The sequence below is a fragment of the Acyrthosiphon pisum genome, chromosome A2 (assembly GCF_005508785.2).
Source record: "Acyrthosiphon pisum isolate AL4f chromosome A2, pea_aphid_22Mar2018_4r6ur, whole genome shotgun sequence".
Lineage (NCBI taxonomy): Eukaryota > Metazoa > Arthropoda > Insecta > Hemiptera > Aphididae > Acyrthosiphon > Acyrthosiphon pisum.
Genome location: NC_042495.1, coordinates 84,329,389 through 84,348,782, shown reverse-complemented (window position 1 = coordinate 84,348,782; position 19,394 = coordinate 84,329,389). Strand labels below are relative to the sequence as shown.

Below are 19,394 nucleotides of genomic sequence, written 5' to 3'. Positions count from 1 at the left end.
AAACCCATCATATTTATAAACATAATGTATAGTTAATAGTTATACACTCTATCAAATATACGTACATCGGTACAGTGTGCCGTATTCATATTTTTTTTATGATACATCCATTAAAAAAAAAAAGTAAATTGATATTTTGTAGAACGTTCCGATAAGTCTTATTTGGTGTAACAATAAACAATTTATTTTCGTTGGTTTTCAATCGTTTATTACTACAGTGTACATTAACGTTCACTTAAAATTTTAAAATATAATAAATAAATATAATTTCTTATAAGATGTTTAATATAATTTAATTAGATATAATATAATATTTATGATAAGGTGTACACAAAAAATAATTCTACAATAATAAAACATATAACCTATTATTTTTTTAGGTAGGTACACCAACAATATTATTAATGGTCAATAAGTACTAAATGTGAATTAATCTTATCGTAAGTAAATAAAAATTGACAAATGAAATGTTAACTTTTAGGCTAACACTACAATATTTACGTGACAATAATATCGTCTACAATAAAAGCATTATAGCTGCTAAAATTAACGTCGCCTTATAATCTGTCGCCTTCCATAAAATCTCGCCTAGAACGTCGTTCTGCTGTCTAAATATCATAATATTACGTAAAGTATATTATTCGAACAGTGTACATATTTCGAGGGCCGAATTTAGAGAGAGGTTGGTATGGCCTCTACAAAATTCAATTTATGAGCCCCCTGGGACTCCCCTCCGAAATGAGCACGTTTACCGTTAAGCAGTAAATATATCTTCAAAAATGTAAATAATAATAATAATAATAATAATAACAATTTAATTTAATTTAAATATTAAAAATAGTTGTCTTACTCAATATTTAATTTACTAATTGAGTAATTTTAATGGACTTTGGGCCCCTCACAACCATAAATCCGGCCCTATACAATCTGTTCATATTTACGGATCACCATAATATTATACCTATACAGTTATAATAATTTTGTAACTCACTCTGACTTTTGGATGGCACTGTTCGCATCTGTGTGTCAACACGGTTCGTTGCCTGGAGCCTTGACATTTCAAAACAAACCACAATTCGTCAACCAAGTCTCTCCACGTGGATCTCTGCGGTCCTATTCGCTGTTTCGTGTTGGAGGCGAAAAAATCAAACAAAGTAGTGCGATAAAAACGTATAACAGTACGAGTATGTAATGAGTCAAAGAAAAAAATCGTAATTTGAAAAATAGAAGTTTGTAATTCCAAAGTTTACTCCTCGAGTACCCAGTACATCGAACAACGAAAATATAGACTTCAAGACGTATATTTAAAAATTCAAAAAATCAGATTTTGAATTGTCTATTTGTGTGCGTTACTGATGAAAAAAAAACGGAATGAGTAACGCTTGGGGGTGAATTACCTTTTATACACAATGTCACAATACAAAATATAAAATGTAATATATTATGTAAGCTTCAGACGAACGACAAGTGTGCCGCGGCCGCCGCTAACTATGTTTCTCGACTACGACTGTCGTTGTCGAGAACCACGCACCAGTGATTCACAAATAAAATATTACGGTTGTTTGCTCTATGAATTTTACCTTTTAAAGTCGAACACGTTTACCCCCCGCGTCGGTCGGATGCTCGTGTTATATAATGTGTGTATATTGCGCGCTCGTGAATATATATATATATATATATATATATTATGTTTATTTTAAATACGATAATGTATTCCTTTTGCAGCCATTATGTCGTTTTCGGTATAATTTAGATAAACACGAGAGCACATTAGAATCTCATTATACTTAAATGGCTCTCCGTCACGACTTTTTGATATGACTCGATGTTTGTGTGCGCTCTCACCTACGACTACAACTACATTGCGCGGACACTACAGTACAGAGTTATAGGTCTCTGTCGTCGGACTAGCAACGAAAGCAAAACTGTCTACACGTTAATGCTTCGTGATTTCCACAAATACTTAAAACGTTTCAAACTGCCTTTTACCATACCTAACGATGCGTTATCATGACAAGTCTGAATACAACTACTGCTACTACCGCTGTCTGCTACAACTACCTACTGATATATATTGTTATTATTATATTTACAAAAAGTTTAATAATATTCCGAGTTAAGACACTAACAACACATAATAACAACAACGTAAATTTGAGTTTTTTTCACGAGTATTCTATGTATTTAGAATAATCGTTTATGACGTACATAGAACTATCATCTATAATCTATTTTATGTACAGTGAAACGTCTAGCGCAATTTCCATTTAACAACATGTTCTATTTAACGAATTTTTTTGGAGAACCAAACAAAATTAAAATCAAATTTATTTAATTATATTTAACGGGTTTTTTTATACTGTATTAAGAATAATTTTTTTACTTCATAATAATAGTAAGTTTCATTGTATTTGTATACCAACGGGTACATACGTTTATTTCCTAGTCGTAGATTGTGTAAAACACATAAACTGTATTCAAATAATTTTAATATTGTATTAAAAATAAAATATATGTTCTATATAGCATAGAAGGTAGTACAGGTTCGTATAATGTACAAAACTGTGCAAATTAAAAATGTTTAATGTATTTAATTTTAATGTTCTAGAAATGTTTTTTTTATGTATTTTGTGAAGTTTATTATGTACCAAGAAACTCATTGTTGTGAACATAATATGTGGAAACCTAACATAGAAACTAGAAAGTATAATATTTCAGTAATGTAATAAGTGAAGATAATATATTGTGCAATGTTTTTGAACATAATTGTTTAAGGTAGAACAATTTCTAAATAATTAATGTACCTAATACGATTACAAATATTAAGTATACTGACATGGACAGTTATATTTTAAGTTTTTGTGCTGCAAATTTGTAAATAAATAAATATAGAATATTTTCGGTTATTGTTCTCGATATTTTTTTTAGAATCCATAGTTTTATTGATTACCTAGTATTTTTAAGACTTTATATTTGTGGTCTTTGAATGTTGACAAGTTTAACTTTTAAACACCAAAGCTATATGTATTGAAACACATTTTATTAATATAATTACAAATATATTATTTAAAAAAAAAGCAGGTAAGTGGATGTCGCTCTGCTGTACAGTAGATTACAAGTGGGTCAATGTTTAATGGATTGTATTAAATTCGAATTCAATGATATAATATCATTGTATAAGAAAAACGATTCTGAATGGAGACGGTTTGTCAGTCTGGATATTTATATTGTTATTATTAATATAGCCCGTAAGTTGAATTAATATTATAATATTATAATTTTTTATTCGTTTCTATGATGATAAACAAAGCGTTAGAAATTAAAAACCCATTTTTAGTGGTTTTTCGTAATTAGTTGGTAGTTTTTCCCGTGGCATTAAATAACTATTGAGAAAATCAAAAATTACATCTTTAAAGTACCATCTTGATCCAATTTTCAAAAAGATAAGGTACCTACTATATGTTGAAATTGAAGCACTCCTTCTGCTAGAAATTTTATATATAGGATAAAAAAAAAAAAACCCATTGTAAAACCACTAGCTTCCTCGCTCCGCTCAGAATCTAAAAAATGTATATACCTAATGTGTATATTGTCAATGTAGACTGTTGGTATTTTGAATCGTTTGTACATAAATCATAATATGTGTTTTTTTAATAATGTGTATTTATATGGTTAATCTGATAGACAAACATAATTTGTATTTTTATTTGGTGAAACAAGTGGGAACATACATTAATTATTTATGTGCGTATTGAATGTTAATGACTTATATTTTTAGTTAAGTGTTGGTGATATTGATATAATAAGTATGCAGATGACATAATAATTGTTGGTATATATTGGGATACTCGAGCACTATAACCATATAAAATCCGTTGAATATTAAATTTAGTTTATACTCATATGGTATGTAAAAATTTCAAAATAAAATAATATTTTTATAACTTTATACTTTAGAATATTGTTGAAAATATATAATACATTTTAAATGAAAACCTCTTAAAATACCCAATGTTCACTCCTATCATTGCCTTTCACCGTACTTATGCAAATGCAGAGAAACCCTAAATACCGGACACTCTTGGTCACAGATACTCCGTCAGCTATTCGGAGGGTAACGCTATTCGGAGAGTTCAGTTTGTAAAAAGTTTGTACTTTGTTCCCAAAAAAATTACGCTATTTGGAGGTATCTGCTGTTTAGAGGTGTCCGTTAGGGGAGGTTTCATTGTGCTTTTTTTTATTTCTACCTGTTTTAGAGGCACAGATGACGCTCACGCAGATCTCCTCACGCATCAACTTCATCTCATGTCGCTGCCAACCCCACAAGGAACCACTCACTTGTTCATCTCACCCTATCTTAAATGCCATAAATCATGATTTATGAATTAGCTTCAAGAACCATTTAAGAGTTAATTTTTTTAATGGTATGACAACAGAAAATTAAATTCATTAACTAAAATATGGGGTGCCACCATTGGGTGACTTCCCCCTCCCGTCAATCAAATCACATCAAATTTACCTATTGTATAAAGCGTAAATATCGATTGTAAATATACATTTCTCAAAATAGGTAGTGTCATCACTGGGTGGCTTCTTCCGTCATATTAGTCATGTTTCTTTAATACTCTTATCTAATTTGCTTATTGTTCTTTGAATAGATTGTAAATATCATGTAAAAATAAAAAAATAAAAATAAAAAAATATACATTTTTGTTCAATAATAAAAAAAAAACAAAAATACAAAAAAATTAAATTAATTGGTATTATGGAATAGGAATATAGGAAGTTATTCCTATATAATATATATAATTAACATAATTAATTTTAATTAAGTAAATGAAAATATTTCAAGTCTTGGAACTTGTATAATACAAAAAAACTTATATAGGTAGACTTAAGTAATCATTATCATAATAGTCACTCGTCTTGAATACAAGTTAGTACTTCATATTATAATCATCATTATTTATATAAAACGTAATAACTTTTTAAGTAATCTTATTAATTCAATGATTCAAAAAAACTTTAAATGTTAAGTTTTTAACTTATGCATACGTATCAAATATTACCCTATATTATAAAAAAACTTATAAACATAAACTAATTAATATAAGTTGACATATTATCTTTAAAAGTTTTCTGTTGTTGAGAAACTTGAAAAATAACATTTAATTACTCATGACAACTACAGCGCAGTGATTATAGTACCACGTGTTTAGTACAGTTATATATTATAAACAACAGTTTCGTATAATCCCACTGATATTACCACAGAATATACTTCACAAAACAGCTTTTTTTATTTGCAGTAATTTATATTTTTACCTAACAGAAATAGTTAATAAAAGAGTGTCATAAAATCGCTATGTGCGACATTATTTGACTAATGAAAATTGTATTTTGTAAATACATTTTAAATGTTTTGATTATTTCAAAAGTTTACTTTAACGTGATAAATACCTATATATCAAAAAATTGAAAAAGTGTAAAAAGTGACAATAAAATATACCTACGGTATACCCATTTTTAATTTTGTTTATTTTATAGTTATGTAAAAACTAACCTCTATAAGTAATATATATTTTTAGGTTCACAGTCCATTTGTTTTTTTCACCTTGGTTATGATAACACCATGTCCAAGAGGAAAATATCCCGTTCAAAGGACATCGATTTTACAAGATATTCAATCGATTACACATGAAGCAATTTTCTTATTTTGTTGTATTTCAAAAACTAAAATCCGTAGACTCTTGAAATTTATATCATTTATTTATTTTCTCGATTCATATACTTGATAAAATGTAGAAAATATTTTGAGCTGTTTACGGACATTTTCAATTTTCAATTTTTTAGTTTTTTTTTCCATAAAATATGGAATAAAACGTTATTTGTTGGGCCAAAAAGCTTGAAAATGTAATACAAAGCTCTTGATATATTTATACTTTAGCAGTTGAAAAATATTAAAAATAAATAGGCAACATTTTTTTAATAAGCATTAAAGTTCGAACTTTGACAAAATTTATCATATTTAAAATGTAATAATTATTTTGTAGTTAAAAATATATAAAATGTTCAACTATTATAGTTAAGGATTGAAAATTTAAATTAAGGTGCCACGTAAAAGGTTATTATATATAAATTACTTTATTCACAATTATATCATTAATTAATATACTTAGTAATCATATAACCATCTTCGCTCAGAATCGTTTTTCTTATGCAATGATATTATATCATCAATTCAAATTTACACCATCCATTACAGTGACTAACTTGTAACCTACTGTACAGCAGAGTCACACCCACTTGCCCACCCTTTTTTTTAAATTGTAGGTGTAATATATAAGATTTTAAAAGCTTTAATAAAGCTGCAGCTAAGAGTTTAGGTTATATAAGACTTAAAAAACAAACATCAACTACCTGTTCGATTTTTTTGATTTTCTTCCTGTAGTGGTAGAACTCAAACATCGATACCATAATCGATATGATAAGTCCCACTAGAAGTACGGCGAAAACTCCACCTAAACAAACGAACAGACGTGTGGTGTGTACATACGTATATTATACAGGTTTATATTGGTAATGATGTCACCAAAAGGTGACGAATGTATCGTGTAGGTATTTACATATATTTTTGAAATCTAGAGTGTTTGTCTTAGCCCCAGCCCCGGACTCTTCGGGTACGCACATGTCGTTGGGTGGCTTCCACCATTTATTGTACAACATTTGTATTTCGCCTTTTTCTTGCAGATCGAGAATCGACAAGGATATCTGGTCTTTCCACGGTGACCCTGACGGAATAAATTCAAGCACGTGCCGGAATTAAAATATTATTTACCTACCACGAGTAAGTTCGATCGAGACCAACCCATAGGCGTGGCTATTCCATATCCTTTGGAGTCCAGCAGTCCGTTTATTTGGGTCAGATTACAGTTCCTCTGCACCGCGTAATCGAGCATCGTGGATTCCATTAGAAATGCGAAGTTACCTTGCAGAACTCTCTCAATACCGTCGTCATATGACGTCACAAACACCGACGGTTTCTTCTTCTGCATGTACGCCCACATTTTCTTGTACGTTTCGATCATGGAGTCCTACATGATGATGAAAATAAATCATTAGTCTTTCAAAAATATAATCAAAACTATAAATTATGAATACATTTAAGCCAGGCCAGTCAATTAAACAATAGGTATAACATTACCCTAAAAAATGTCATTGTAGTACCACTGTCAAGTGTACCATATGCAATATTTGTTTGTGCAGCAAGGTCTTCGGCATTTTCAATTGGGCTAACCATTCTCTCCACTGTCAAAAAAGCAGCCAAATTTGCTGTGTATGAAGATACTATAATCAATGTGAAGGACCACCAAACACATCCAATTATTTTCGTAGAAAACGCCTAAAAATTTCGTCGATAATATTTTCAAAATTAATTATTTAAAAAATTTAGTTTAAATGCTATTCATGTTGTGCGAATATGTTTATGATTTAGATGGGTCGAGATAAATTATATTAATTATTTGGAAATCAATCACTCCTTTGAAAATTTGAACTATATTTTATGATAGTACGATTCATGTTCCATAAACTGATAACGTTTTATATCAAATGTTTTTTTACAATGAAATGGTATGATATAGGTAGTTGTTAAATTATTATAGTTTTATTATTAAATATTATTGTTGGCCATTCATAGAAAATGTATTATTTATTAATAATTAAATGTCATGTACTCATATCTCAAAAATTAAGACAATTTGAAGAACTTATTTTTACAAATTACATTCCATATTTTATGAGTCAAAGTAAAAATAATATATATATTTTGAGATTTAGCGTAAATTCTATTGTAAATATAGAGGAGGCTGGGGTCTATGTACCCGCGTCAAACATTGGCAATGTTCTATCCTTTTCAATCAAAAAATCATGAGAACACCACTGTGTTGTACAAAACAATTACGTTGTAAAGGAAAATAATAATAAATTAATAACACCACATAAACAAATGGAAAAGAAATATTTTTTAAAACGCTAAACTAAATAAATCAAACCTTCGGACTTATGTCTGAACCTTGCTGCATGAGCGAGCCAATGGTGAACCAAAAACTGTTAGAAAGTGTGAACCTGTTGAGTTGTGGCACATTTGTCGCTATATTGGGACTGCTGAACAATTTTCCGGAAGTTTGGTCCTCCCATTCATACGGTGAAAACTTGGCGACAATGTACAGTGTAACTGACACGACCACGTATGCAACTAACCAGTAGATCCACACCTCCAGTGCCAGAGGGTTCATGAATGAAAAAAATTGAGCTGGTTGATTGCTAGGGACCTATTGAACACGAACACTTAATGATTTATGAACAGAAAAACAATATTAATTGTAAAACTCAATCATAATTTCATTTCATTGCGTATTTTATCTATATATGTTGAATAATAATTGATTTTTAGAAAAAATAATTGCAAGTAGGTACTGTATTTTACCAGATCATAATTTGTTTAACAGTCTTAAAAATAAATTAAATAAGTTTTTTGCGGAAGAGTTGCAAACGTTTTGGAAACTGTTTATTTTTTATAACAAAACTTTAACAATCTACATAAAAGATTTTACAATTAAAATTAACTAGGGGATAGTTTTAATCAACACATTACATTTATAGTTTAAAGTTTACAAAGCCTATATTATATTAATTTGAGGTTAAAACAATTGGAAACTTTCTAGGAAATAATACTTAATTCAATATTGTTTAAACAATATAATTATGTACTTAAATGTTTTATTACTTAAGAAATTCATTTAATTATAATATGAGTTAAATAAAAAAATTTCAAATTAAAGTTTTTTACAAAGTTTTATTTATTATTATTTTTTGTAAATATTTGCCAAGTACTAAACAATGTCATTCAAGTGCATCAAGTGAATTCAGATTATTACATTAAAAATTCACAGGTTTTATAAATCAACATCACATTTACACTTATTATATTATTTTGCCGATAGATCTATGATGGCAATCATTCTACATTGCATTATGTAATTGTATATAATAGTAGTGATGAATGTAATAAATTATCAACCTTATATAATATACTGATCCCCAAGTTCATAAACGGCTTAGTGAAGTCAATAACACTTTCTCTGACGTAGTTAATAGTCATCGATCCAACAGCCAAGTCTGCTTTCTAAGAAAAACAAAAATTATGAGTTTTCAAATGGGAGTTAAAATATAGATATTAAAGCTGATCAATGATATATTAAAAATATATTTTTGCATAAACCATCAGTCAAAATATCCATTTAGGACGTTAGGTACTCATATCTAGTTTGTAATATAAACTAATTCTTAGTCAAGTAAATTAAATTGAAGTATTAGATTAAACCGGCGTACTTACACAATGTGATTGAGGCAAGCCCGACGACCTATAGAGAAAATCTCAGTGGGGTGCTAAGAATATAGGCCGGTTACACCTTATGAGTTATAAGTGTTTGGTCGTAATTGTTTTTGTTTATGATAATGATAAATTAATATAAAATAAAATATAATTTAATTATTAAATCATACAATAGGTTGTTGTAATTAAAGTTAGAAATACTAAAACTCGGTAGGTCAAAACCTTGCCTATCCGGCTGGGTTGAGGTAAGGTAATTTATTTTTCGTAAATAAATATCGAGTAAGTATAGACAATATATTTTGTCTTCTATAGTTCTATCAATAACGACTGCGATATTATAATTATTTAAATGCAATAATAATATTATTATTATTATAGTTGAACAAAGTAAGTAATTTAATTATCATTGGTATGTAAGTAATATTGTACTTAATATAATATATTTATTCAATAAATTAATGTAATATAATTTTAAGCATGAATATAATATAAACTGTCCTAAAAATAATTTAAAATCACATGGACTCATGATAGCTTTGTGCAAAATATATTATATTTATATTTTATACACATTGATAATGATATTTTATAAATAATAATGTGGTAAAAAACATACATGCTTTATGAGTTGTTCCACAATACCATTCCATTCTAATGTTACTGGATCCTGAGCACCGTACTTATTGTCAGGTACTAAATCCAAAATGTAATCAAATCCAACTTGTTTAGCAATAATTTCTAATAAATCAACACAAAAGCCATAAAATCTTGCGTTCCCCGTATAATTTTTTTGGAGATGCATCATGACATAGGGAAATTCCTAAAGTCAAAGTATAAAATAAATATTTTATTCATTATAAGTATTTATTGTAATACATAAATTGTTGATAGTAAATGTTTGTATGTTATTTACAATTAATTAATTTCTAAAATTACGTAACTGTCACGAGATTAATCAACAATTAGTTCTGTTACGTTACAATTGGGATAATAATATCCATATTTTAAGGGGTTTTATTTAGTTTCAAAATGATGCAAAGGTATACAGTAAATTAATTTTGTAATAAAACTTGTAAAACTTGAAGCTGACTAGTCGGCGTCGTAACTAATATTCAGGAGAGAGATCCAGTCTCTATTTTACATATCACCGCCCAGTTCGTTTTATCGGTTTGTTTAATACTCGCACTACAACTATTTCTTCACATAAAACTTAATTTAATTTGCAGATTTTGTAACTCGCCGATTTGTGAGTTGATATTTTATATTTACAAGGCCATTCAAATAACATTGGGTATGATGTGCATGTACCTATTTTGTATTAATCTATTTAAAAAATACTTGATGCTTTATGTCACTACCAGCAAAGATATTTTGCATATTAATATTGTAAACTAATGTTTTAGCGTCCATTAGCATTGAAGGGGTCCGTGCAAAAACAAGACAAATCCATATTCATTCATATAGTAGGTACCTATTTATCACATTTGACATATAATGATCAATTACCTATAGCTTGTTTTAATTAAATAAAATTAGTTGAATGATTCAATGATAATAACGGAAAATCAACTATTATTCAGTTTGTACTAGGTAGTATATTAGTCTAAATAGCATTAGTTAAATGATCTTGGGTCTCGGGTCAATAATAGGCCTACTACATTGACTATAAAACTCGTATAGTTAAAATAATAATGCTTCGAAAATAATAACCGTCGGTAAACGGCGGTATTTGAGTGACAGCAACAGTTAAAAGTATATTGCACAAAGAACACGTCATACTCAATAACAATATATTATTCAATTTCTTACGATATTGTAAAATTACATGTCGAGCTGACTTCATCCAATATGATTTTAATAATATCGTTGTACCGCGAGCATCGGTCTCGACCCAGCTAATAAGATATTTCCGCGAGCTCGCTGGATCTCTTCATAAACTGAGACGATTACCAAAAACGAAATTACGGTGATACCCATATGTCGTCGTATATAACACAAAATAATAAGTTATATTCTGTAGGAAAGTCCCAAAAATATGGGCCAAACTGCAGCAAACGCATTATATTCGGTGTCTATTTTACCGGTTAACACGATTGTCATGTCACATGGCAGCTTCGCAATACCTTGGTATCCACGGTAAGGGAAATAAAAAAAAAACACTAATTCCACGTCGTCCCTTCATTTACATATGATAGAGCTTTGACCTCCCAAATCGACCCCTTAAACATTCCATTTTCACATATCTGGAATTCCCATGCCATTTTCTGCTGTTTTTTTTTAAAAATTGTACCACTTTTATTTATTACGTTAGTGTAATGTGCACTTTAATTTGAATAATATTTACATTATATGTAACTAACAATGGCTATAACTACTTTTAGTCTCAATTAAAATGTATGATATCATGCAGTATTTAAATTATTAGATTCCTATCAAAGAATATTATCAATACTTATTAATTTAATATTCTAGAACATCGGGGGGTTAAGGTTGCTAGACCATTTTTGATAAAAAAAAAAAAATATCATCATCAGAAAAGAGCCAAACCCACGTATCAGAAACCAAAAATGCATTGGACTTTGGTTGAAATAAATATTGAATGCAGACTGAAAATAATAAACATAGATTAAACTTCCACGAAAGATATCATTCGAAATTTGTATTCACGTAAGGATATTTTAATCTTTTAGTAAAGTATTTTTTTATTTTTATTTTTTTTTACAAAGCAAATAATGTTGGTTTTAGTTGTAATCATTTTTTTTTTCAAAGGAAATAATCGAATACGATGTTCAGAATAAACACAACTTTAAATTGAAACTCGTAAATAGTAATATGTGTTCCTTTACAATATGCACGAGTAAAGTATACTGTAAGTATAATGGTTTTCAAATTGCATTTATCAACCTCTAACAATTTTCCATTTTGATTACAAAAAAGTTTGTACTATTTGTATGATATTCATAGACATTGTAAGTTGTAACAAACAAGAATTACGTCCCCTAATCTTAAGTTTAGTTTGTAAAAATAAAATATCAATATTTGTATTTACATAGAAAAATATTCAAATATTAATTATTATAGTTTGAGAAAAATTGTTTGAAATACATTTCAAATAACCAATAGGTAGGTAATTAAAACAATAAGCTAATTCAAATTTATATATGTTAATATATTATATTATATTTATGACGTGATGAGTGTTATTATTGGGAATATTATAATACTAGCATGGTACCATATAACCTATATTTTTGAACATAATATAAGTCTATTAGCCTGGTTATTATTAGGTAGGTAATATTTTTGGTCCACCTGCTACCTTAAAAAAAATATTTTGAGTAGCTTATAAATGGTATTATGGGCTTAGATTATTTTTCATTAACGAACAACATTTGACAATTTGATTAAGATTAAAATAATGTTTTTCGGTGTTCAAATTTCTTTTTTTTATGAACTATTATTACCATAAAAATAATTTTTAATTATTTCAATACTCATATTTGCATACACGTACATGATAGAGTACAATTATGTGAATAATACTTTTAACAAACATAATATTATTCGATATAAAATAATTTTGAAATTGTTTAATATTTTATTCATTATAATTATAGTATTGTCAGTTACATTTTAAAAATAAAACATTAAGTTACCTATTCCAGCCACACAAAATATTTGCTACCAAGATATTCACATAAACCGTCGACTGACCTGGACTACCACATATATACCAAGCGAATAGATTTGAACAACCAATCTCATCAGCTACGACCACTCCTGACCTCTAAACACATTAATCTAAATAACAAAATTCTCCTATATAAACTCATATTATAACCAATATGGTCATATTGTGTACAATTAAGAAACCCAAACATTCCAAAATAAATGCTTTCGACTAATAACCAAAGTTCCCTTCAATGTCTCAAACAATACATTCCATAAGGTCATAAGGACCTTTTAATTCCAACAGTACAACACGTAGCCAAGACTCTACAAACGCTTCCACTTAAACCTATCCAACCACTATAATCCTCTAATCTCAATCTATCTGCACGAAACATTCCAGATGACCCCAGAAGGCGACTGAAACAAAACTGTTGTCGAGACGTCTTGAATGATGGGGATTCTTAGGTACCTCAAGACCACAAATCATTGAATGCTAACATATCACTTATACTTATTGTAAACAAAAAAATTACAAATCGTATAAAAAATATTTAAATAAAATAAAAAAACTTTTTGTACTTACCACAATCGTCACTACGACAAGAGTAATATTGTAAGGAGCTGTGTCATGAAAAGCAGACATATCTGTGATGTTAACACCAAGTCCAGGTGTCCACTCGCCAACTTTTGCCAACGCATGTTGTTTGAGTTTCATCAAGTCCAATTTAAAGTCTGTTCTTTGGCCATTTTTGAACTGTATCGGACCGGTAAGTCCTTTTATCTCCACCTATGGTTTTTTTTTAAATGAATAAATACATCACGATGCCAGACCCAAATTTGGTTAAAAACTTAATTCTATTTAACGAATTTCTCTATAATACGAATTTTTTTTGTTGTCCACGAAACTTCGTAATATGGATATTTCACTGCATTAATTTATAAAAAGTTTAAAAACAGTTTAACGGACCGGTCGTCGGTCGAGGTCTTTTATAATATATTGTATGTGAACATTAAGGCAAAAAAAGAATATTTTAATAATTTTAGATAATATTTTAACAAAAATACACATTACACACAGTATAAATTATACATCATAATTTCTTAAAATTAACAAAAAATTTAACTTAAAACTGTCACGACTAGATAACAAAAAAAATATAACGAGGAAGAAATTGTATTTGCAAGAGTGAAAAATTAATCAGCACCAGATTTTTTCAAAAAATATGGGACAACAATAATAATTTTTTACTTCTAGAGAAATAATATTCACGATATGATATTACACCGAACAATAAATAGTTGTGAATTCATAAATAATCATACATTATCAATCAAAATCTTACATCCATAAGATTAATTGGGTACCGGTCGCCTGTCTGATGGTCATGTGTACAAAAATGTGTGTTTAAAAGTTCATGTGTTTGAAAAATTATGTCTTAGAAAAGCCATGTGTTCGATACTTAAATCACGCATTTCAAAGGTTATTCATTAGAATTTAAAAAAAAAAACTGGTAAACTAATTGGATCTATACCGTGGTCCGAGCAGATGGGACTTTTAAAGTACCTACCTATATCCAAATATTTTTACCAATTATATGTTATACACGGTTTAATTTAGCGAAGAAATGATACAACGCAACACATTTTTGTTCCATTTGTATACACTTTAATAACTTCAAAAACAGAAGAAATTTACGTAAAAATGCTTAAACGTATAGGCGCAACTGGGGAATTTTTCATGGGGGCCTAAAATTGGATCAGCAGCACAAACCCTGGTAATTAATATTTTAAACTAAATAATGGTTAAAAACTAAGGGAGTAGCCCACCAAGCCCCCTCCCAAAATTTCACTTAGGGTGTAGTGTAATTATATCTTAATTATCGTTTTAAGATATGTACCTAGGTCCAGTGCTCGTATGTTCATTCATTAAAAAATGCATTAATTAGCGTGTATTCATGCACTAAACATTGGAGTAATAGACATTCATTAAAATATCCACTAAAAATTCAGAAATATGCATTTAAATGCACTAACTTTTTTATTTATGCACTCAAAATATATACATAATGTAAAAAATATTTACAGATCAACACTTGGTTGTCAGTTGAAAAAAATCTGCACCAAATTCAGATACAACATGTTTTAAACGGCCTATACAGCCATTTGTTTTTCTTTCAGCAATGTTTAAGGTGAAATATGAATAATATTGTTTATCGTATATGGTATACATACCAAATACAAAAACACGAAAACTAACTGACGAACATAATATACGTGTTGAAAGAACGCTACACCCGCATGTGTTTCCTTCGACTTACAAATGTAAAATGGGGGGCTATATAAAAATAGAAAATATATGTAAAGAAAGTATAAATCTATAGTTCTCCAAAGGCTCCTTCAACCGTGATATCGGACGTTCAAGCCAATCCCCAAGCAAGATCATATGCAGAAGCGCCCGCTAATAATAATCCTACAATAGAAATCGTCACAACAGTATTATCTCAATTTATCACCAACTTAAATTCTGTAATTGGGCCATTAATATACCTCCTCATTGATGTACTGCAAAAACGCTTTACTCCATAGTTCAACCATCTATTTTTGGTATCGCATCACTTAATTATTATTTCCATTAAGATTGTTATATCTAATAATATATCAATTAATTTCTGTCTCTGCCTTAATTGGCTTCATTTCGTATGATTATATAAATGTCAATTATTATTCTTACCTATTTTATTGCATGCTAAATATTATCTATACTTTAATTATGTAATTTTTAATATTGTAATTGTCGAACTATCATAGTTTTTACTAATAGTTCTAAATAAAAAAAAAAATCTATAGTTAAAATAATTTTGGAAAAAAAAATGTTTTAAGACAATAATGTTTGTTTAGAAAATATAAATTAATACAATTATTGTGATGGAACATTTTTAAATGAGCTAATATTAAATGTAAATTATCAGAAAAGTATTCAATTCAAAAAAATATTAAAATCAAAACATTCAATCGGAAAAGTATTTTGTATAAACCACAATTACCTAATTAGAAAATATAGTTACTGATACAAATTTTAGAATAAATATAAAATGCCCAAAAAATATTTAAGCGTATATAGATTTTCTGATAAAACTTTTATTTAGACTTAACTTTTAACAGACAAAATAGTTCGTTCGAAAATAGTTTAACAGAAGAGTATTTTGTTAGAAAAACTAATTATATATCGGATTCGGGAATTACATTACGTTCAAAAACTGGGTGGGCTACCGACAAAACTGGGCGGGCTAAGCCTACCCAAGTCCACCTCCCCCTAGTTGCGCTTATGTTTAAACTTTTGATTGAATTTCGCAATGATAATAAAAAAATTGATGATAATCCAGACTTAGAAATTGTCACTGATTTTGAAAAATGTACAATTAATGCATTAAATGATATGTTTCAAATCGCTGCATTTGGCATGTTTTTTCCATTTATCACAAAAACTTCAGCCTTAGTCCCTCTTCAAGGTATTCTAATGATCCAGAATTTTATTTATTAGCAAAGCAAATAAATAAATAACTGCCTTGGCATTTTTACTAGGTATATGGTTATTTCAGGTTAGTATGAAATTATTGTTTTGTAACTTGCATTACATATTAGTGTTGTTTAATATTGTAGATGGGTGGACACTATTGAAACCTTTGTTTAAAACGAAGCAGAATAACAATAATTATCACAATATTTTCAGGAAACGTATATTTTGGGAAAGTCCTACATGCGTTTAAGATACAAATTATTATTGTAATAATACATTTTAATTTTCCTAGTTCGTATAATAATATGTAATATAATTATATTTTTATTTCCATTAATATGTGGGTTTATTATATTATTTTTTAGTATATATTGCAATTATAGGTTAGGTAGTTATACAATTATTTATACGAGTATGACAAATGACAATTGAAACATATCCATTCGAACAAATAACTTTTCAAACACATGACTTATCAAATATGTGTAAATACATATAACCTGTAAATACATATAATTTTAAATTAATACGAATATTTGCTTGTCGAGAGAGTTTTGGCTGGAAATTTAATTGTAATCCATAATATTATTATTTATTTGAAAAATATAAATTAAAAATTCTGCATTTAGTTAAAAGTATTCAATAGCAACGATATTGATTACCTACCTACATTAAATCGAAATATGAGAACAATACATTTATAACCATTTATTAGTATGATAAACATTTATTAAATGAAATACAAATAATATGTAAAACAAACTGAATTTTAATGTTGCTTATAGTATTGGAAAATGTCTTTAAACAAGAAAAGTTATCTTAATATTAATTTAACTTTTAAATATACAATTTTCCATGAAATTCTAATTTTGGAACGTGTATTTATAAATTATTACTGACATAAATATACGTTAAATTACGTAGGCATATATTATACAATTATACATTTATACCATCATGTACATTGTAGTACCCACCTAAATATTATATAATATAAATAAATAAATAACACGTATATTATATTACATTGTGTTTTGGAAGAGAAATTGAATTTAGTGTATTTTTGCAAGCTAACTTTTAATTATTCACATTTTATATGAATGATTTATTTATCTCGAAAATTAATTGATGAACGTAGTTATAATGTTTACAAATAAATCAGACAGATTGAATCAAACATCCCATTAATCAAATAGTGTACACGCGTGTTTCTTATAAATTGTTAATTTATTTAATTCTCTAGCAAAACTGGCGTGTAAGGTTTTTATGAACTGGTACCAATTTTTAACGATTCTAAAGAGAAAGTGTTACATTTTAGATTAAATTTCTACTGACCGAATTAATGAAGTTTCTCAAACTGGAGCCGTTACTCCAAGGAACTTCATCTTTACACGAAATATTTGGGTAGTGGAGTGTATGGCTTTGTTGAAGAGCGCCCAAGCCGACTGCTAATACTTGCACTGAATCATACATGAGAGCCGGTTCACACTAATTAAGTAAAATTGTTATTTTAAAGTACGCACCTGACATAGTAACTATTAGGTATAACTTCGTTCTGTAATATTAATATTATATTTACAGAATTTCCAATTATCTCGACAAACCTGTGTCAACATAAATTTGTTGATTGACTGATTCTTTTCCGTGGAATATTGTTCCATGTGTTTGAGTACTTCTCGAACACCAACATCTTCGATGTCCACCATTCTGAACGTAGTTAAGTTCACGAAATTGTATTTGAAATCTTCTAGATCGAACATTTCCATGTCCTAAATACGACAATAATATTAAACTAAAGTGGGTACCAGTCCTGGGTACTACCAATTTTTTTAATTGTTTAAATAGTAAAATGTTTACATTATATAAGTTTTGTACAACTATGAACTATGATTTACGATTAAAATTTCATTTTTTTAGAATTTACGTGTTATCATATTTTTTTCGAAATAAACGTCTTAATCTATATAATATCGAATTTTAACTTTCGCATAATATGATATGATAAAACTAAAAATTACGGTGCATAGGTACATCAAAACCGATTGTTAATACCTAACTAAAAGGAAACATATTATTTAATCACTCGTACTTACAAATGATGTAAAAAGATAATGAAACTTGTAATCATTCATTTGGAGTTGTAGTATCTATACGAGAGAATAAAACACGTCGTACGTAAACAAAAAAACAATAGTAAAAAAATCATCGACAATGTAAATGGAATGTAATGGTTTGACTTACGCCTCTAAGAAAATGATCTACATGCTCCGATTTCGTATCGACCAGCATGTTATAAATCTCCATATTTTTGATCTCATTCAGTACTGATCTGTATGTCTCTGGAGTGGCATGTCGCAAGTACACTTCAACTGTTTTTCTGTCGGGCACGGTTTTCATGAAATCTTTCATTCGAAATAAATCTGAAACAGCAAACATCAATCGCACGGACGCGCAGTTATATCTGTACCTATATATGACGTTATTCCTTCTAATTAATTGTTCAGCAAAGAGAAAATCGGTTTGAAGAGTTTTGTCATTTACCACATGTATTTTAGAGTGACTATTTATATTAATTATGCTACTAGGTTGTAATGCATTTATTGTGCGTGATTGTATAATTGGTATTATAAAAATGCAATGTTTACCTAGGTATATTAGCTAATAAATAATAATTATAGGCATACATTTGGTTAAACATCTTTGTTACAAATATAAAAAACGTATTGGCATAATTTATTTTATTTACAAGGTTAAGTCAGGAAATACTTGGGGCTTAAAGACTTTTTGGGGAACTAACCCCCCCCCCCC

The 19,394-nt window shown here is 28.5% G+C and overlaps 1 protein-coding gene across 3 annotated transcripts in view; it reads right to left on the bottom strand.

Annotated features, from left to right (window-relative positions):
• Nucleotides 1-361: 361 nt before the first annotated feature.
• The window catches only part of LOC100168180 (glutamate receptor ionotropic, kainate 2), a 24,715-nt gene continuing 5,682 nt past the window's right edge, over nt 362-19,394 (bottom strand). For all 3 annotated transcript variants that reach the window (XM_016802551.2, XM_016802550.2, XM_029490483.1), the window contains 14 exons: nt 18,828-19,006; nt 18,680-18,733; nt 18,191-18,355; nt 17,922-18,074; nt 13,653-13,856; nt 10,014-10,217; nt 9,083-9,187; nt 8,055-8,333; nt 7,205-7,402; nt 6,869-7,094; nt 6,627-6,791; nt 6,421-6,521; nt 992-1,120; nt 362-608 (listed from right to left, as the gene is read on the bottom strand). In XM_016802551.2, coding sequence (XP_016658040.1) covers nt 558-608; nt 992-1,120; nt 6,421-6,521; nt 6,627-6,791; nt 6,869-7,094; nt 7,205-7,402; nt 8,055-8,333; nt 9,083-9,187; nt 10,014-10,217; nt 13,653-13,856; nt 17,922-18,074; nt 18,191-18,355; nt 18,680-18,733; nt 18,828-19,006 — 2,213 coding nt within the window. In that variant the 3' untranslated portion in view covers nt 362-557. The remainder of the gene's footprint in view (nt 609-991; nt 1,121-6,420; nt 6,522-6,626; nt 6,792-6,868; nt 7,095-7,204; nt 7,403-8,054; nt 8,334-9,082; nt 9,188-10,013; nt 10,218-13,652; nt 13,857-17,921; nt 18,075-18,190; nt 18,356-18,679; nt 18,734-18,827; nt 19,007-19,394) is intronic.